Raw genomic sequence first — 20,858 nt, forward strand, 5'->3', positions numbered from 1 at the left:
TGTCAGCTGGCCACCTGTTAGAGAAGGCAGAGGCCCATTGAGGAAATCATTTTTGACCCTCAAGTTTCTTTGATTTGCAGGTGTGCAGAGCACCTCACCGAGGAGCACCTGGAAGCAGTCTGGCAGCTAGAATGAGCTGCTGCTCAGCTCCTGTTCAGCTGGAGTCAGGTACCGAGCACAGCACTTCACCAGTTGGCCAGTGACCTGAGCGACAATGCGGGAGGCTTCGGGGCAAGGCGAGCAGCACCAGAGCCGTTTGGCAGCAGGCGTCAGTGACCCCTGCGGGGGTGAGCCGGTGCCGATCTCACCAGGTTCTGGCTCATCGCAAATTAATGGTTCGCTGCTTCCCAAGTCCAGAGAAGCAGAAGCTCTGTTTGAGAGATCTCACAGACACTTGCTTGACACAGGAGGCAGCATGGATGTAAAGAATGTGTTTAAAGCCCAGGAAGGTGCTTGCTGCCCAAGGGGTGTGTGGGAGCAGGGTGGTGAGCCGGTGAATTGGAACAGCACGGCCAGCGCCACTGCCAGAGCCGCAGGGGAACGCTGCGCTGGACAGGCACCTTCCCACCCCACAGAGGGAGGCACTTGTCAGACAGACAGCCATTGTCTGAGCAGGGAGGGCTCTGGATCTGGCCAGTGTCTGGCAGATGTCCAGGTGTGTAAAGAGACTGGGCTCGTTCGCCCTCTAACCATGAGTGCCCTGCTGAGTGAGCAGGCAGATGCTCCCCTAGTGAATCACCCTGATTTGGTGAAAGATGATGCTGATAGTTCTGTCCCTGTTCTGGAGAGTTGCACAGAGCAGATCCCAAGTGTTAGGGGTGCCTTTTCTGATGATGATGATGATGACCTCGAGTATTTTGAATGCTCAGATGTGCTGACAGCACACGAGAATGAAATCTGGAGCAAGAAGTTAGAATTTTTATTAGACAGTGATGGTGAAGATGATTTAAAACTGAGTAAGGATTGTGATGGGTGTGCTTACTTCCTCGGCGAAACGCCTTGTCGGCTCCAAGTGTCAGATAACACTACGCCTATGGATACCACCATTGGCTTCTGTGGGCATCACTCAAAATTCGAAGGAGTAAATGTAAGGAGAGACCCCTCTGTGTACAGCCAGTCAGCTTTGCAGGCAGAGATGACTCTGACTCGTGGGCACCACCGAGAGAAAAGTGCCAGCGTGAAAGACAAAGAGAAGTGCCCAGTGCCTGTTGCATCCGCAGCCATTGGGAGTGACCATGCCAGCGCCGAAGCCGACAGTCATGGCAGTGGCCACGCGGACGCGGGTTCCTCAGCTGGCAAATCAAAGAACGAGGATGATACAGGTGCCCAGGCAGACTCCTCTGCTGGTGGCATAGGTTCTCCTCAGACAGGTCAGGCTGCAGAGAGGATGACAGAGAGCAGCACGGATGAGGACCCGCAAGGTGAGAGCTCTCTGCTGCCAGAGGAGCCGGGAGGAGACCTGCCAGAGGAAGATGTGAGGCACGCCGTCTGTACCCTAAGAGAAAGTCTGACAAGAAACCTTTTGAAGTTGTTCAACCCTAAAGAGCTTTGCAGATATGTCAGTACTATAGGACAGTCTTTCCAGCTGGCAGCGGAGCTTAGAGAATCCAGTGCTTCCAGTCAGGAAGGTGCTGTTTCCACACAGATTCCCGAGGAGACAGAGAGCTCACAAATGCAGGCTGGTTCGTGTCACACAGAAGAGGCAGATGAAGACAGTCACTGGGAAAGAACTTGGGGCCTGTCTGAGCAAAATCAGATGCCAGATAAAAAGGTCTCATCCAGGGTAAGTAAAGCCCTTATCATTTAATGGAAAGAGCTGCTCTACTGATTTAAATGCCTTTTATTGCTGTTTGTCCCCAATAATGTAAAATTTCAATTACTTTGAAAGCAGCTATTCATGTACTGCTGAATGACAGCTACGGCTGGGAAGGAAATCTGGTGTTGAAAAAGGCCCAAGCAAACCATGAGCTGTTCTAATTATAGAGCGAGACTGATGATAGTAAGAGGCACTAATGGGACTCTGGACAGCTGGATGGGGAAATCTGATCTCTAGGCTGTCGCGCAGCTCTGACCAAAGAAATGATTCTGCCAGCCCAGAAGGTTTCTCAAATGCCTATTATGAGCAGACAGGGTTTTAATTTACTTTCTTTTCACTTTACACTAAAAGAAAAAAAAATGTCGGGCACTGAATGTGCTGGGAGCCCGAACCACGTGACTGGGGTTTGCCGTGAAGGGATAAGAAGGAGGGCAGTTTAGTCCGGAGAGTTCATGCTGCAGGGGGCAGTTAAGCCTTGTTTTTAAAAGCCAAAGCATAGTAAAGAGTCAGATACTCCAGCTGAAATGTACAGGTGCTTAAAAACACCCCCTGAGGTGCTGCTTTCCAGGTACTGGTGCATTTTACAGTGTTGGGAGGGAGCCAGTGTGGCTGTGCAGGCTGATGGAACGTCCCACCGCTTTTCGATAGCGGGAGCACTGGATCGTGCTTTTTCTTTCAGGCAGTAAAAACCTGAGCTGCAGAAGTGCATAGGTATGATGAGTATTAAATCATGAGTAATCTTATCACCAGCTTTACTGATTTGAAGGGGTGTAGCTAATTGCTCAGAAAAAAAATCTGACAAATAAACACAGGCTTGCTTCAGCACCACAGGCTTTTCTTCATCTGTTATTTATGCCCAAATGCCTCCCAGTTCTGGGCAGCAGGCTAGCTTCAGGCTCACCACTGGGGTGTCTTAAGCAGTTTAAATGACTGAATTCTTCTGCCTGAAAAACAGCCAAAGATTTCTGTGTTTCTATAGCAGATAAAATTCCAGCAGCATAGAGTGCCTTGTGATGGGTAGGCCTCTGGAAGTTAAGGTATGGAGAGTTTCTGGCAGCAGGTGTCTGCGTGGTGCACAGGAGGCATTGTTTCAGTGCTTGCTGAGCACAGTGCAATAAACTCAATGCCAGCAGGTTCTTAGCAGGCAGCAGCTGTTACCTCACTGTGCATGCCATGGCCAGGTTTCAGATGGGCTGGTCAGGCTCTTGCTGTCGCTTTTATTTGGGTGTCCATCACTAAAGCTCTGCAGTAGATACAGATGGGGTAGGAAAGAAGTCCTGGTGTGCAAAAAAAGGCCAGAGATGATCACAAAGCAACCCCCTGCTTTTAAACATGCATGAAGGAAAAGGAAATTTAGATTTAGGTTCAACATTATGTGGTCTTGAAAATGAGCCAGACAAAAGCATCCCATCTGGAAGCTACTCTTTATAGCACAAGGGAAGCATGGACAGCTTCTCACAGCTTCTGTATAATGAACCAGAAACTCCTTGGCAGTCTGCTGGTGTAACCTAAGGCAGGTTGAACGAGTGCAGTTCCTGCACACAGAGGCATGCTGTGGCATTAGCTGGAGCCCAGCTTTGGAGCCAGCTCTGCCAGGAGCAGGGTGAGGAGCTGGTAGCATAACCCATGGCTGACTGCTGTTGAAGAGAGCTGTATTTTCACTCTCAGGTCTTCTGAGAGATCCACAGCAGCTGCAGCACCACAGCACTATTTACCCAAGGATTTACACTTCCTTTAGTGCCAAGTTGCCTCTAACTGCAACAACCTTTGCAGGCTGTCTTGTGCAGCAACTGCTGTTCTGGGTGACTTCTTCCCTTAGCTGGCCAAGGTGGGAGGCTCCTGGCTCCTCTCATGACCTTGTTTCTAGCCCCAGGCGAAATTCTTTATCTCCCACTTCAAAGCAGCTTAATTAAAGGTCTTCCAAGCCAGCTGTACCAGCTGTGTACTGTATGGAGTACATACAGTATGGAGAGCTTGCAGTGTGTCATTGGAAAGCCAGAACCCTTACCACACGGACTGGGGTCACTCCCACCTATGGCCTGCTGAATGCCAGTGCTGGTGCTGAGCTCCTGCTAGAACTGGCAGGTTCAAAGGGGTTCCAGGGCATAAGCAACATGCAGGTGCCCCAGGAAGAATGGCATGTGGTGGTGGTACATTTCTAGAGTGTTTTCTTCCTGGATCTACTGCTCATCCTGTCATTATTTTGTTGTGGCTGATGTCAGAGCAGCCTGTTCTTACAGAATTTGAGATGATCTTGAGGATGTTCTGTCAGGTTAAGTCTGCCCCTGAGGAGTTAGGTGAGCTCCCAAAAAACTAGTCTGCGTAGCTACAGAAACTCAGCATTCTGGGGTATTGTGGTGGGACACTCCAGCTATTAGCAAAAGGCACAGCTATGACTGCTTTGTTGTAGTTTGGTGTGGGTTGGGCTATTTTCTCTGGGTTTATCTAGCTGGACTATATCAGTCACTGGTCTTCATGGCGATTGCATTTCTCAGCATTTGGATTCAGATCCGAAGCCCACCAGGATTGAAGGCTGTTAGGACCAGGGCTGATTTCAGCCCCTTAGGTTGATAGCCACAGCTGACAAGTATTTCTACAGAAACAGGTACATTCCATGCCAGGACTCCAGTTCAGGCCTGTGCCAAGCAGCAATTCCAATTTTGAATTGTGTTTCTCTTCTTCCTCTGCAGAATCAAGGTGCCAATCTTAACATCTTTATCCAGATTGGTGAGCGACGATGCACGGAGCCTGAAACAGGAAAGGAGAGTGACCCCGTGGCTTCCGAGAGCGCAGGAGCCATCCCTCCAGCTCCAGAAACCCTTGCTACTGAAAAGACATGGCAAGCAAAACGTGCAGACTCACAGACCTGTTCTCAGCCCCTTGCTCCGTGGCATAAGGGAGAAAGTTGTCCTCAGCAAGTCACCTGTGAGCAAGGGATTAACCTTGGTAGCACTGATGGCAGCTCGAGGAGGGAGGCTTCACCTTTTCCCTCGTGGGACTGGGACTCTGCTTGTGAGCAGCGAGCGTGTTCCTGTGCTGCCCTTCCTCCTGCAGGGCTGCCTGAGGATCCAGGGGAGGGGGAGCACAGGTATAGCCTTGACTCACACGACAGCAATGGCACAGATGCTCTCTGCAGCCTGTCATGCGATGAATCTCCATCTGAAGCTAATCCCAAGGCAGTCCTGGAATCTGGAGAACCTGGGGGCGAAGGAGATGCTGATATATCTGCAGTGCATGACCAGCTGTGGAAAATTCTTAATGAAGATGACTCAGACTATCAGATCACATATGAAAACCAGGGGATCACAAGTTTAGAAATTAGGCCAATAGGTATCAAAGCCACAGAACTGAGCTTTGTACAGGAGCCCTCTTCTGGTCACCCGTTGCCAGTCAAGCTGGGAGAAGAGCAGGCGCCTATCACACAGCCGGCTACCGGCCCAAGGGCCGGGAGAGAAGACTGCAATGTTTCTGGTATCCTGCTTCAAACAGATGAAGCGTGCAACAGTGCATCCACAGGAAACATTTGTCTTGCACCAGTGGTAGGAACAGATGGCATATGTCTAGATTCTAGCACTGAAAATAAAATGGAAACACCATCCATTTGTGTTCCAGCAAATGGTGCTGTCTTAGCTACAGGGGAGAGCTTGGAGCAGGAGCCAAAGCCAATGCTAACTGGCAGCGGTGAATCCATTCAGGTGCCTGTGGATGGGGAAGGAAAGCCTGTCATGAATAACTCTTCCCAAACACATGATGGAGATTCTCCTGGGGGAGTGAAAGGTGCTCATACTGTTAACCTAGCATGTGACACAGAACCCCCCTCTTACCTGCCAGCTGTGTCACCTGGGACAACTGGACAATTCCTTCTTACTGAGCACAGCATGTCCCTGACAGCCGAGCCTGTGAGTGGGGCAGAGTGTCAGTTCAGAGGTTGTTATCCAGCAAGGACAGGACTGCCTTGTCTGCCTGAAGAGAAAGACATGCTCCCTGCTGACAGTACCAGTCAGCTTGCACGTGAAGAACACTCTTGTGTTAGCACCGCACAGAACAGTGGTGAAGAACATTTACCAGAGAAAGGAAATCACTCGGCCTTGAGTGCGCAAACTGCCACTAGGTCTGACAGCTGCCATCTTTCACAAAATGATGACTGGCAGGAGCTTCAAGTTCCTCCTGGTGAGCAGAAACACAGTTATGGAATGCAACTGCCTGATTTAATTGAGGCTCCTGAGATGCTACCCCAAAATACAGACCAACTGGCAGAGGTAGCAAAACAAGAAGCAGCACCCCCTCCCACTTCTGGACATCCGTGTCTAAGAGGCTTTTCTGTCGAAGCACCCAGCTGGGAGCCCTGCAAACCAGGAGAACAGAGCAAGGTCTGCATGGGGGGTGAAGAGAGGGCTGCCCCTTCCTGTGACTCAGGAGCCAGTCACAGCTCAGAGAGTCAGGCTACAGCCTCCCCTCCTAATAGCTCAGAACAAGATGTACTTTCTGTTGGCAGTACCTTCATGTCTGAAGAAGAGTTAAACCCAGACTCTTCAACCCCCCCCACCTCTGCATCTGGCAGCGGAACACCAGTGAGTGCCCTGCTGCCCAGCAAGGCTCAAAGGAAGCACCACAGGGTGGCAAATGAGGGTTACAGAGATTACAGCTATCAGTTAGAGATCCAACAGGTGAATGCACAGGAAACACTCTGCACACCCGTGAGCCAGGCAGAGGCAGTGGGGTGTGCTGGCACAGGGAGTCAGGTAGAAGCTGAATCCACACAAACTGCAGGCAGAACAGAGGGACATTTGGGTGTGCTGGAAACTTCCTGCAGAGCATTGCAGGAACAGTTCCATGGGGTACTTGAACTAAACAAGCAGGAACCACTCTTCTGTGAAAACAAGCAAGAAATTCAAAGAACTGTTGAGTATAGCCCAGATAAAGCTGAAACAAAGGTTCCTCTGCATGCCCTAGTTAGCTCCAAGGCTCAGGGACTGTTCATGAATACCAACACTACACAGCCCTCTCCTGACTTGATGTCTGCCAGCAAACAGGTGGAAAATTTAGTTAAGTCTTCTGAGGATGATAAGGATGAAGAACTCATGGCACCAGAGACTGTAGTAAGTGGTTTAGTTAATTTGCCATCAGCTGATGCAGCGAACAACCGACACTTCCAAGAGAAAGCACCCTGCAAAAGAACTCCTCCATTCTCTTTGGTGTTGAACACACGTGAGCCATTCCCAGTCAGTGTGGAAGGGCTGCAAAATCAAGAAGGGTCAAAGTCCTGCCAGACATCACCAACTGCTGCTGAGCCTGAGCCCATCCCACGCAAACAAGACACAGCAAAGAGTGGGCATTTCGCTGCTGCAGCCAAGACGAAACTGCCACCAGCAACGCTGTCAAAAAAACCCCGACTGGAGGAGGGAGGAAAGGGCAGCAAGGATCCCAGCTGCGTTAAAAAGCCTGTGAAGAGTGAGGCAGGCACGATTCAGAAAGAAGACAGAAAAGAGCAAAGGAAACTCCTTTTGAAAAAGGATGGCAAAGGTAAGAGAAAACTGATCCTCATCCCTGTCCTTTCCCACTGCTCTGGCCACGGGGCACGGTTTGGATTCATTAAGCACACTGCAGCCCAAGGTGCTCTCACTGACCGTCACTTCCTCTCAGCCCACGCTGAGCCCTCCTGAGCGCCCTTTGCCAGCTGGCATTATACTTGTATCAGCTTTCTGACCTGTGTGCAGTAGTTACTCCTTCACTTGTTGTTTCCAGTATCTTTTTGGGGGTGTCTAGCACAGGGATCCCACGTCGCTGCACATGGCACACAGCCGCGCGTGTTGTGTGCCCAGCTCTGCTGCTGTCCTGTGGCTGCCCACAGCAGCTGCCCTCTCCTGGGTGCCGGACACATTCATTACTAGCAGGGCGGCATCATTACCATAGGGTGTGCCTAGGACAGTGCTGTCTGCTGCCTGCTGTCTGGCTCTGCAGCTCCTTTGCACCACTCTCAGCACTGGTGAAACTAGCAGTTACAGTGAGAGCCACCACAGAGAAGGGAAAGGAGAGTCAACTTGCCTGCTGCAGCCTCGTGGAGCTTGCTGAACAGGGGGCACAGACTGCAGACAGCAGTAGCAACAGTGTACCAGCTGGGCAGATGAGGCGGTGCTGGGTTCTCTGGATGCCTTCCAGGGACCGTGTTCTTTTACCCTTTGAGGTGACATTTCATGTTTACATCATGAAATAATTTCTTAGATCAGAGCAGGACTGAGCAGTGGCTAAAGGTAAGCCACACAACTGTGAAGCTCTTCAGATATTCTAATTACAGTATGGTCTGGTAAGGGTTCTGCTTTTCCAGTGACATCTAACACACACCTTTCTCTGCTGGGAGATGGGTCCTTTGCCAGAGAGTGGTGTGAGAGGAGAGCCACATTCCTTCAGAGCAGAGCAGGCACCCTGCAGTCCTGAGAAATTCCTGAAGCTGTGCTTGGAAAATGAATCAAACATCCAGGCTTGCCTCAGATAAGACTGAATTTCCTTAACCTCTTCTGATCTGCTTCAGTCTCACTGGAAGGAATGTGTGTTCGTACCTTAGAGAGCTGTGTGGGGCCCTGCCCGGCGCCACGGGCAGGCTGCTCGGGTCTGTGCCCACCCCTCTCCTCTGTGGGATTTTCAGCTGCAGAGGGACAAGGGAGGTTCACACAGGGAATGTGGAGCTGTTGGTTCTATTTACAGTTCTGTCACGTACTGCCGGTGTCATTCCAGCCCTGATTCAGCAGGATTCTGAGGCCTAAGGACTTAAGTGAGTACAAGTTAAAGATAGCAGTCAATTGCAGGTGCCTGATCCTGCGGGCTCGATCCAGCGTGCCTTGGGCATTAGGCAGGGAAAGTTAGACTGCAGGAATGGGGTCCCTGAGGGAGAGGCATCCTGCCAGCTCATCCAGACTCTGGTAGCTCAGAACTGACATGGTAGGAAACAGAACATCTTGCATCTAGCAGGGATGTCTCACTTGAGCACAGGGATGTCCTGATCTCAAAACCTTTCCCTCAGTACCTGTTGATTCCCATTCTTTCCAAGAGCCCTCTATCCTCCGGCCCACACCCAGGGGCGAAGTCACTGGAGCCTTCTGTGAGCCAGCAAACACGTGTCAGCGGAGAAGCAGCTCCTCAGGACCTTCCCCAGGCTGGGCTCTGAGGGGTTCTTGGGCCTGTTTGTGTGATGGTCAGTGTTTAGCAAAGAACCATGCCCTGTGGCTGGAAAGGTAGCGACTTTCTTTAGAGGGGAGAAATCAGTCGCTGAAGGGTAAAGCGAAGGCCACTGACATGACCAGGTGCAGACAGCTAACCACCCTCCTCCAGTCTGAAAGGAAATCCTCATTGCATCTTGCCAAAGGTCTCATCCTGGCAGTGTGTGTTAGGTGTGTTCCAGGAGCACCTTGGAGACTGAGCTCAGGCACTTTCTCAGCTGAGTTCTTACTGTGCCACCACATAGTGTGGTGTCTTTTTTACTGATAAACCCAGCCAGTCCTTTAGTCAGAGGGGTTGTGTTTTGATAAAGACATTGTTCTGTGTCGATGCCTTTGTCACCTGGAACTTCCCTGGGGACCTATGCCATCAACTCAAAATGCCTTTGCATGGAAAACCTCCCTTGGCAGTCTGGGGCACTGAATGAGGCTTCTAAAGCCACAGTACTTGAAAGCCTTGGTTTCTGCATCAAAAGAAATCAGAGTGTTGTCAAATTCATATCCTTAATACCTGCAGATCATTGTGAGATTCCTTTAAAACCATGTCAGTGTCTTCTAATCCCAGACTGGGGTTCTTTTGTTTCAAGCTCCCAAGCTGCTGAAGAAGATCCAGGCAGAGCTGTTCCCTGATCGCTCTGGAAATATCAAGCTCTGCTGTCAGTTTGGTGACATTCATGGTGACTCCACCATCACATGGACTAAAGATTCCAAGTTACTAGCTCGGCTGCAGAGAAGGTCAGTGCCTGTTTCTGAAGATCTGGTAGTGCCTGAAGAGCTTCTGGGAGAATAGGCCACCTGCTAAGAGGGTTAGTACGACAGGTGCAGGGTGATGAAGCAGTCTGTCTTCACACCGTGCATTAATACTAGTCATAGTCTGCACTCTGTCACCAGCTGCTTCCTCTCGGCCTGTTCACAACCAGTCTCATCCAGCTTCCAAGTGCTGTGAGAGACAAAAGGAAGTTTGAAGCTCAGCACCCAGCCAAACAGCACAAGCACACTTGGCTGCTGTGGGAGGCTGGCGTCGTGCTGTGTGGGAGTGAACTGCTGGAACAGCCAACAGGAGATGCGGTGTCCTGCACTGTCAGCCCAGGCTGGGGGTTAGGGATGGCGAGCTGCCCTGCACAGAAGGGATACTGGTGGGCAAAACGTTGTGTGTGAGCCAGCAGCATGCACTTGCAGCCCAGAAAGCTGGCCATGGGCTGGTCCCCTGAGCCTGGGCAGCAGGGGCAGGGAGGGAATCCTGCCCCTCTGCTGAGACCCCCTGTGCAGTGCTGGGGGCAGCTCGGGAATCCTCAGCACAGCACTGGAGCGGGGCCAGAGGAGGCCACAGCCATGCTGGAAGGGCTGCAAGCCCTCTGATGTGAGGCCAGGCTGAGAGAGTTGGGGAGGGTTTCATGTTCATGCCTTATGTATTTGGCCCCAGGATTGGTAGGAGCGTTGGGGTGCCTTGTGTGGTTTAATGACTGCTGGATTTGACTGAGGTGCTTTTCTCTCAGTGCACTAGGATCATATGCTATGAAGCTGAACATTTCTAAGTTGGGTGAAAGAAGTTATTTTGTCTGCTCACATCATATTTGAATCAGTCTTTGCAGCAAGGGGCCGAAGGTGCAGGGCAGGAGGAGAGATATAAGGAATAACGAGGACAGATCTTCATGTGGGAAATGACCATTTTCTCTTCCAGTGCCCAGGATGACTCTCCTGTCTCTTTGGCAATAGCTAAAGCCAGCAGCAAAGACCAGGGGATGTACTACTGCTGCTTGAGCAACACCTATGGGCAGGTGACTGCCGAGTTCAATCTGACTGCTGAGGGTGAGTCCCAGCGTCTCCTGTTGTTTGCTGACCCTGACAGGGGCAGTCTCCCTACCCAGCTTTTGCACTACACAGCCTCCTCCTCTGCTTCCTTCTAGTGCTGGAGCAGCTCGCAAGTCTTCAGAACTGTGAAGGTAAGCGGACACCTCTGCTCGAACGTGTGCCCAGATCTTTGTTCCTGCTGATTTCCACATGGGAAAAAGGATGGAAAGTCCAAGCAGACTGAGACACTTTGGCAGTTATCCCACAGGAAGCTCTGGGAATTCACCGCAGCCGGTCAGCGCTGCCTTGGTGCAAGCTGCCCTTCCCCTTCCGCGCTCACCGGGGCTGTGCCATAAAGATGAACTTGTGGGATTTTGTAGGTGAAAGACCTGCCTGTAGGCTGGGCTGTGCCGGGGGAGGGAGTGCCTGGAGTGCTGGTTTGAACTCGGCTGTGTGCCCCTGGTTAGGTCGATGGCTCGGCCCTTCAGGGGCAGCACTGGCAGCGCTGCATGGTGTCACGGAGACACGGGCACACGGCACCGAGGGCTCGCCAGTGGTGCCTGCACACGCGGGCTGTGCAAGTCACCTGCGGTGTAACTGCACTCCATGGAGCTCTGCAGAGCTCTCCCCGTGTGTTGACTTGGGTTGAACCACGCTGGGTGTATGTCTGGCTGTGCTGCAGCTAAGGACAGCCAGGGCACTGCACCTGGGCTCAGCGGTGTTGAGCACGCTGCACTCACAGAGTGCTGCATCCAGCCCTCTGGTTTGGCTTTGTTTTTCTAGAGGAACAAAATTAAACATTCAGCTCCCTCTGGAAACAGAGAGGACTTTTCATGTAGTGGCACAGAGAACTTCAGGTGGAGTCAAGGAGCTTTGTATGTACACTGCTTGCTCTGTGCTTCAGAGAGGCAACAGTGCAGACTCAGAACCAGAGGTAGCTAGAGGGCAGCTGGCAGGGATTCATTGCTGTGGAGCATACTCCTTTTGTTCTCCTGTTAGTCTTTTTCACTGATGTTGCTTGCAGTGTTGTGATTTGAGAGGCTTGAAGTGCAGGTAGAGTTTTTTAGTTTCTCTCTGTGCTTAGCATCAGCCACTGTTGTCCTCATATATTTTTTTCCCTTTTGTAGTCCAGTTTTCTTTTATAGGCATAAAAATCATAATCCTGCTTGATTCCACCTTTAGCAAACTTAGGCACACACTCCTGTGCCACTGCTACCTTCAGACTCCACAGCTGGGGAGAAAAATCATTGTACCAGTTTCCGTGAATACAGAGATCACTAAAGCTGATGTATTCCCCTGATGATCAAAACTGACACAGTCATTTGTAGCAATGTGCTCCTTGCTCCCAGTCACTTGTGGAACAAAAATCTTGTTGTTCCCTCCTGCCTTTGCTAGATGACCTGTCTTTAAGCTGATGCTTGCCAGGTTGAAAAGACACACTCAGAGATGCCAGTCTGCAGCAGTGGAGCTGATGCAGTGAGTGTGGCTGGCACTAAGAAAGGCAGGTTTCCATCACAGTCAATACTGGGTAAGGCCTGAGGCCTCTTTCAGATGAGTACCTCTGCGAGTCTTTCCTGGAAAACATTGCAAGCTGAGAGCTAAAACAAGCTCTGGTCATACCAGCAACTTCTGGCTTGTCTGACAAGCCTTGCTAGCTTCAGAAGGAAGTGCTCTGAGCACGCTGGGGACAGACCAGTCTTATCTGCATCCATGACTGCACATTAGCTTTATTGCTGCCTCTGCCTTCCCAAAGAAGCAGAGCTGGCAGGGTCTCTGTATCACCTCAGGGCATCTTCAGTTCACTCCAAGTTCCAGTTTACAAGTCTCCTGATAATTTTCAAAACAGCTTTTGTGACCTTTGTGTGATACACTGTATGCTCTCCTTATGAACCTGTCCTGACACCTTTCTCCGTGCTGGCTCAGTCCCAAGCCCACGTCAAGACAAGTTGGGCCACGCTCCTTCCGTGGAGCAGAGACCATTCCTTCTTCCACCTCCGCTTTTCCTGTGCCTGCAGAAGGATGTTGTGCAGAGCAAAGTGCATTGTTTTCCAGGTGTGGAAGAAATTGAATTCATGCAGCTGATGTTCAGAGAAGATTTCATCAGGGACAGCTATTTTGGTGGCAACCTGCATGGAATCATAGCCACAGAAGAGCTTCACTTCGGTGAAGGCATGCACCGGAAAGCCTTCCGAAGCAAAGTGATGCAAGGCCTGGTGCCAGTGTTCAGCCCTGGCCACCCCTGTGTGCTCAAAGTGCACAGTGCCATCACTTATGGGACCAAGAGCAAGGATGATCTAGTTCAGAAGAACTACAAGCTGGCACTGCAGGTAAGTTGCTGTCCTTGGGAAGCTGTCTCACAGAGCTGCTCTCGGTGTGGTGAGTAGTACTCCATGGGCACTTCTCTGTGACGCAGGAATGCTATGTCCAGAACACTGCAAGAGAGTATGCAAAGATATATGCAGCTGAAGCCGAACCCCTGGAAGGCTTTGGGGAAGCACCAGAGTGAGTATGAATATATCCTTTTTTGCTAGCCATAGGTGTATATATATTGTCCTGTGCCACAGCTGTGCATACTGGCCTGTGACTGCTAGGAGGAATTCCTGAAGAAGAAAGGGGTGTCCTGAGAACGGTTTTGCCGCCAGAGTCACGGCCTAAATGACTCAAGGTGGTGAGAGAGGTTCCCTCCCCATTAGAGCAGGATAGTAAGCAGTAAAGGCATAGCAGGCAAGAGACATGATTCTGGTATAACTGTAGCAGAAACTGTTCATATTAAGACAGGAAATGGTTCATATTAATGGCATGATAAGCTACTCCTTCCCTGACCAGAACTCTGTATCCCTTGATTTTAGGATCATTCCTATTTTCCTTGTTCATCGCCCTGCTAATAACATCCCCTATGCAACAGTGGAGGAGGAGCTGGTTGGGGAGTTTGTGAAGTACTCTATGAGGGATGGCAAGGAAGTCAACTTCCTGAGAAGAGACTCAGAAGCTGGCCAGAAGTGTTGCACCTTCCAGCACTGGGTGTATGAGAAGACCAATGGAAGCTTGCTTGTCACTGACCTGCAAGGTGAGTTGTCTGCAAGGGGGCAGTAAATGGCTTTCCTGTGACAGGAACTGGTGACCACTTGCAGTCAATCCCCAGCTGCAGAATGTTCCAGACATATTCCTGGCTCTCTGTGTCCTGTTGGCATGGCTGCCTGTGCTCCTTCCCAAACCTCCCAGAGGGCAGAGTTCTCTCCAGATGCAGGCAGTATCCCAGGCCTCTGCCCACTTTGTGCAGCATCTCCTGCAGATCAGGATGAGAGAGGAGAGAGTTGGGTGTTTTGTTATCTAGGCTCTTTTGAGAGCACTGTCTCTACCCTAGGGAAAAGGCAGACATGGATGGATTGCCTGCTGTGGCAGCAGGGGATGGCATGTGCTCACCTGTGCAGCACAGAAGCCAGCTGGGACACTTGGGGAAAGAAAATCCACATCTGACACTCTTGTTCTTCTGTGTGTCCTCTCAGTAAATCAGGACACTCAGCACGTGCCAAGCCTGGCTTACTGTCTCACCACCCATGAAATGTCCTATGAATTAAAAAGTCTTTAGCTGTTAATGGCATCCCAGTCCTTCACTCTTTCTGGTATTTGAATACTTACCAACAGTGGAAATGCTCCATGTACAGGTCCTGGCTAGGTTTAAAAGAACATGTTCCTGCAGCCAAACTTCTCCTTGCACTTACTACCTGCTGCCCTCATGCTCCTGTGCCTCCTGGCTGCTGGGATGTGGCCCTGTACCCCACACAGTGTGCACAGATGTATCTGAAACAAAGACAGCTCCTTTCTAAAGAAAAACAAGGAAAGGTGGGCTCCTAGAAAATATCCCAGGCAGCAAGCCATCTAAACAAAGCCCCTGAAGTAATTTAAAGGGAGAGGAAAAGACGATCCCAGCCTGAGGGAAGCAAGCAGCAGAAAAGGTCCTGAGGCTTCTGTAAGGCTTCCTGCCACGATGGACAGCAGGCCCTTGTGCTGCTGAACAGAAGCATCCTTCCTCTGATCACCTTCTTACTCGAGCATCTAGGCAGCGTTTTTCAGGCACATCAGCTGAGATCCCTGAGGCTGTATTCCAAGGAAAGTGCTTTTGAGACCATCCTTTTCCTGTAAAGGAAACAAACAACAAGGCACAACAAAGGGACAGGTTAAACCCCCTGAACGAGTGGAGGGTTTTAGATCTCCCACCCAAAGTCAGAAGAAGGTTGACGGTCCTATTGCTGCACTGGCAGAGCAACCGTGCAGTTCCTGCTGCTAAATGTGGTGAGCCAAGCTTGCAAAGCACCACCCCCCCCAGCAATAAATACATCTTGGGGCAGGTGGTTGAGCAAAGGTCCTGGGTGTTTCTTGAAATGCAGCCGTCCAGCTGTAACCCTCCTCCTCCACAGCCTGGCACAGGAAGCAGGTTTTGCTCTGGGTTTCACCCTGCTCTCTCTAAACGGCTGGTATGAGGCTGGCTCCTGACGCAGAGCACAAACACTCTCCCTGGGGTACCTTAACATGTTTGGGGAGAGCAGTGACAGATGATGGGAATGAAAGCCATGGATCAATAAGCAGTATTTAATGCCTCTCTATGTAGTGCTCTTGCCTCTGGAGTGCTGGAAATTCTGCTCTGACATAAGCTCTCTGTTTCCTTGATGCCTTGTAGGTGTAGGCATGAAGTTAACGGACGTTGGCATAGCAACGCTGGCCAAAGGGTGAGTGAAAACGCGTTTCTCAGCAGCACTTTGCTTTGCACACCAGGCTCTCACGGCGTAAATGCTGGGGGGAGGGTGCACTGGGGGCTTATTCTTGCTTTAACTTTGGAAACAAACAATCCTTATCTGACTCTTAAGTTCTTTCTGTTCATATTATGGGAACCCACCTATAAGGGAGACACATTTAGTTCCACAAGGGTGGAGCTTCACTGCATGCTGGGCTTGGCTTCTTGCTTCATGCCTCCCTTAAAACAGGCACTTCATGAGTGAAAGCAAGGTCTCTGATGACTTGCAGGCAAGTAAGGCAATTTTAGGGCAATATTGGAGGAAGGTAGGGCTGAACAGGCAGGGCCAACAGCAGCTCCAGCCTGGGCTGCAAGAAAAGAGCTGCTGTGTGTGCTGCCCAGAGCTTCTAACCATAGAGAAAATGGCCCAGGCCCAGGTGGTGCTGGAGCCAGAGCTCCCGCTGGGCTTGTGCTCAGCAGCAGCTGCCCCAGCACATGCCAGTGCTAGTGCCTGTCTAGCCCTGCTGCTGGATCCTGCTGCCAGCAGCTGAGCTGGCCTCTCTCCCCTCCTACTCTTCCACTGAAGGAAGAGAGGGTATCTATCACAGTACTGTGGGAGTCAGGGAAGGAGATGCTCTGAAAGGGGGCAAAGGTTTCTTGCCCTTTCCGTGAGCAGGTCCCAGGGGTGGTGCAGGGGCTGCGTGAGGGAACTCAGCTGAAGCCCCTCTGGCAGCCGGCACAACGCCGGAGCTTCAGAGCGCGTAAGCCCGGCGCAAGCTTTGCCAGAGACTTCTCTCAGTTCAGAGCTCTGGCAGTTTTTCTTCCTACCTAAGCTTTCCTTGAGCCTGTACTCCTGCCAGCTGCGTGGGTGGAGGGAAGGTGTCTGTTTAGCTTTGTGTAGGCCACTTACCTGACAAGAAAGGAAACATGTTAAGGACTTGATGATATCTCTTTCCTTTCTCTCTCAGGAACAACAAAAGCTCTGTTCATAACGTTTCAAGAGGGCTCTTTCATAGCAGTTTTGCAATGCCTTCAGGTCTTTCTGGGAGACTTAAGCAAAGACATAGGCCTTTAATGTTCTCACTTCCTCCCACTTCTCTTAGTTTTTGTTCTAATCTTCCATTAATGAAATAGTCTATTTCTGCCATGGGCCAAGAGAGCCATTGGTAGGAACAGGTACAAAGAGCACGGTGTAGGCAGCTGTTCAAATCTGCTAGCTGCTGGAAGGGGAGAGGGCATGGGAGCAAATGCCTGTGACTGGTGCTTTAACTCTTAATAATAATAATAAACCAGGTTGGAAGAGACCTTCAAGATCATCGGGTCCAACCCATCAACCGATCCAACACCACCTAATCAACTAACCCATGGCACCAAGCACCCCATCAAGTCTCCTCCTGAACACCTCCAGTGATGGTGACTCCACCACCTCCCTGGGCAGCCCATTCCAATGGGCAATCACTCTCTCTGTGTAGAACTTCTTCCTAAATTCCTGTTTAAATTCCTGTTCTTTGAGAAACTGAGAGGAAAAAGCAGATCCAGTCACATGCATTCAGTCTTAATACTAAACTGGAGCCTGTCTGTGTACCTGTGGCAAGAAAACAAAATCACGGTGCCTGAAGTTACTTAAAATTTCACCTTACAATATTCTGGGGATCCTCCACAGCTGCAGACTGCCATCCTTTCAGACCTTACACTGATATGCTCTTTGCCAAAGTGCAACTGATGAATTTGCAGAAGCCAGAAGAGCAGCTGTCAGGAATTATTCATGGCCATTATTGACGCTCCAGTGTTTCTCTGAGCCCAGCACCATCAACTGCATCTCTTAGCGTTTTGTCCTTCCGTTCAGCACTGCTCCCTGCTGCTAATGGTTTGGGGGGAGTCCAGCATTTCTGCATGAGCATTTGTGTATCATCTTACCCTCCTTCCTGTAGAGGCTGTGGGGAGATTGATGTCTCCAAGAATTAACCCTGCCGCACGTAGCTGTGCTCCTTCACCCTCCGTTTCCCCAGCGCGGTGGCAGCAGGCGGAGCCCAAGCGCAGGCAGCGCCCGGCGGCCGCTGCAGTACCATAGCCTGTGTCAGGAGAGGGCGAAGCCGGACTAGAAACCGCAGAGCCCGGAGCGTGGCTGCGGTGTGGCCGCTGGGGCGCCGAGAGCCGGGCCGGCAGCCCTGAGCGGAGCGGATCCTCCGGGCAGCCCCAGCCAGCCCGCCCGCTGCCAGCCTGTGCGCAAGGCCCAGGCGCCGCCGCACGAATGGCAGACGCAGAGACGAGGAGTCGGGCCGCGGCGAGCCCGGCTCGGGTGACGGGCAGAGATTGGGTGGTTCCAACGCCACAGCTGTGGCCACGAGATCAGATGCAAACCTGTGGTTTTAAGAGGAGGGAAATGAGGCTATCTTGGTTTAGGACCAGAGCTAGGGAAAACAAGCACCTAACTTGCTTGGAGAGGAAAAAAAAATCCTTCAGACCATTTGAGGTTCACCTGGCTGTTTACAGCTTGCTAACTGATGAGTTCCTCTAGAGTGGGGCAAGCTGTTACCTGTTAGTAACTTAGAGGATAACCTTGTCTGGCATTAACAGCTTCGACTGGCAAATAAAGTACACTTGGAGCTTTATTTCACTCAAATACAAACTTGACATTCAAAGCCTCTGACTTCAAAGGGGAATCTGAACATAGCAGTATAAGAAGACAAAAAGGGCTCTTAAATACTTCAGAAAGCTGAACTCCAAGGTAGTTTTTCTTGCTGAAGTTAAGCACTGGCAGTAATTTAACTCCTTTGCAGATTAAGGGCTGCTGTTCACTTCAGCTTTATCTACAAAACCTTCACCATCAGGGCTGTAGTAGCTTGGCTGAGATCATTCAGGGCCCATCCTCCTTTGTAGGCAGTTGTGACTGTTTAAAAGCAGCAGCAAGGCATCTTTAGGCCGGGGGGGGGGCACTGCCAATATGGGGGTGTGCCCCAAGAAGCAGTAACTCACCTCAGAATGCCAGAGTCTTGCATATGTGCATTGTGGCCTGAGATTTCTTTCCTCCCAGAGTGGAAGGACTGATGCTAGGAATGCAGCCAGGCTGAGGGGTCAGCTTTTCCATTCCAGAGGAGCACTGGAGATGCAGAGTGGGGCAGCTGGCTATAAATGGAGGCAGAACCCCCTTTTGGTGCAGGGTGGTTTATTATGTTATCACCACTGGCACCATTCTTTGTAGAGAAAATATGGCAAAGTGGTGTAGTACAGGAGCTTCTCTGTCAGAAGGTGTTAGACCTTCTCAGAGCAGCAGTGCTTGCTCCAGCACAGTGCAGTCCCCACCAGCACAGAAGTTCTCTGGCACGCTGTGCAGTGAGCAAGGTGTGTTAATTTCAGTGCTGCAGCTGGTTTGGGGCTTGGGCAGTATGACTCTGTTACTCAGTGCTCAGGCCGGAGGAGGGAGGAGTGCAGCAGAGCCATTATGTCCATGTTGGGATGGAAACAGCTTCCAGGCCTGACAACACCTCCTGCCAGCAGCCTTCTGTCTTCATGGCAGCCCCAAGAACTGTTCCTGGAGAGTGATGCAGAGTGGATCTCGTTTATGTGTTACTGAGACCAACTTAGCCAGCAGCCAGTTCTATTCCCAGCTAAATGAAGTGAAAAACGGCAGGCGGGGTGGAGCCCACCGAACATGCCTCTTAGACCCTTTGCCCTCTTTGTCTGCTGCTCATTGCCTGCTTTCCTCACCTCTCTGGCTCGGTGGGATTTGCTGTGACAGTGCTCCCAAAGCAGCACGGGGGAAGAGACTTGCTCGAGCTGCTTATGAGCCAGCGGCCGTGCTCTGCCTCCCTGTGCTGGAAACTAATCTTGAAATCCTGTTTGGCTTTCTTTTTTCTTTGTTGCTACAGATACAAAGGTTTTAAAGGCAACTGCTCCATTTCCTTCATTGAGCAGTTCAGAGCCCTCCACCAGTGCAATAAGTACTGTGAGATGATGGGGCTGAAAGCTCTCCCAACCGCTCATCAAAAACAGAGGAAAGTAGCAGCCATGAAAAGCAAAACTCTGCCCAGCTCCTCGGCAGCAAAGAAAACGGTGCCCAAGAAAGCCAGAGAACCCAGAGACTTCATTTCTTCAGAGCACTGACTCGTGCTGGAGGACACCTAGCAGTGCTGGGCGCCGGTGACCTGGTGTAGGGATAACTTCAGTCTCTTCCCTTAGGACATTGGTTTGACATCATCCCAGTGCTGATGCCAGAAACAAAGGAGCCACTTCTGTGGTCTTGGTACCTGAGATTCAACACCGGGGCAAGGGGTCGAAGGCAGACTAAGCCATCTGCCTGGAGAATCTTACAACCCTTCCATGTGTTGATACCTGCACATTTTGAGCCTGGGACACTGAGTGCAGCACAGGCCGCTGGAGAACGTCTTCCCTGCTGTGTCTGTGCCTGTGACCCTGTGGGTTCAGCTGCTATGTAAACACCAATGTATTTAAGATGCCACTTAGTAAAAGTTTTGCACAGTATTGTTGCTCAGGCTGACAGAGAAAATTTGTTTTCTTTCCCAGGTTTGTGCATAGTATAACCCTCCTATAACCCTATTCTTGTAGTCTCTTCTCCTGCTAACAAATCTTTTAGCAGAAGACATAATTGGACCTATCTGTCTTCTGCCACCCCAAATTAGCTGTCATCTTTAGGGTCCCTCCAAAGTGATGTCATCAGCACGAAGATGGGCTGCTTGTGTGATCCCCCCCTGGAATTCCTTGCTTTCCATGCAGGCTTCCTTGGAGAAAATCTTATTGGCACCTGTTGGCCAGAATGAGCCCAGCAGAAGCCATAAATCTGAGGGAGGCTATTTGTGCTCCACACGTCCCCACAATGCAACACAAGTCTCTGTGTTGCCTTCTGAAGGGAAGGCAGTGGCATTCTTGTCCCCTGGCAGTAAGCAGGAGTGCATCTCTGGAATCTTCTCCTCTGTGGGGAGCTGTTCTCCAGGCACATTAATTAAGAGCCCAGGCCATGTTCTGGATCTATTCATATTGTGATGGATTTGATGTTTTCCATTCATCTTTCACTTAACCTTGACATCTTTACTCAAAAGCCAATTTTCATCTTCTTATTGATCCCACAGAGTAAAAGTGCACATGGAGCATCACGTAATAGCCAGCCTCATCTCTGGGCTGAACAGACGTGCCCCAGCTACAGGGGTTGTGCCTGCACCGCTCAGGAGTCTGCTGAGCCTGTTTTGATTGCTAATGGACACATCACAGCAGGGTGTGAGGCAGCTCCTGACCGTCTGTCCCCGCACTGTAGCAGTAGGGAACCCTGGCAATGGACTGGTTTCAAGCAGCC

The 20,858-nt window shown here is 50.8% G+C and overlaps 1 protein-coding gene across 1 annotated transcript; it reads left to right on the plus strand.

Moving 5' to 3' along the window:
* Positions 1-362: 362 nt before the first annotated feature.
* On the plus strand, positions 363-20,253 carry ALPK2 (alpha kinase 2). Its single transcript, XM_054179271.1, has 10 exons — positions 363-1,783; positions 4,507-7,339; positions 9,615-9,762; positions 10,709-10,836; positions 10,935-10,970; positions 12,871-13,145; positions 13,232-13,320; positions 13,668-13,885; positions 15,497-15,545; positions 19,420-20,253. Exons 1-10 carry the CDS (start codon positions 416-418, stop codon positions 19,652-19,654), a joined length of 5,379 nt encoding a protein of 1,792 aa, XP_054035246.1. The 5' UTR covers positions 363-415; the 3' UTR covers positions 19,655-20,253.
* Positions 20,254-20,858: the final 605 nt, after the last annotated feature.

Source organism: Dryobates pubescens, assembly GCF_014839835.1.
Source record: "Dryobates pubescens isolate bDryPub1 chromosome Z unlocalized genomic scaffold, bDryPub1.pri SUPER_Z_unloc_1, whole genome shotgun sequence".
Lineage (NCBI taxonomy): Eukaryota > Metazoa > Chordata > Aves > Piciformes > Picidae > Dryobates > Dryobates pubescens.

Coding starts and splice junctions, on each gene's coding strand:
- ALPK2 (XM_054179271.1), top strand. CDS start 416: ATGGATGTAAAGAATGTGTTTAAAGCCCAGGAAGGTGCTTGCTGCCCA. Junction 13,321..13,667: donor GGCTTTGGGGAAGCACCAGA/GTGAGTATGAAT, acceptor CCTTGATTTTAG/GATCATTCCTATTTTCCTTG. Junction 15,546..19,419: donor ATAGCAACGCTGGCCAAAGG/GTGAGTGAAAAC, acceptor TTGTTGCTACAG/ATACAAAGGTTTTAAAGGCA.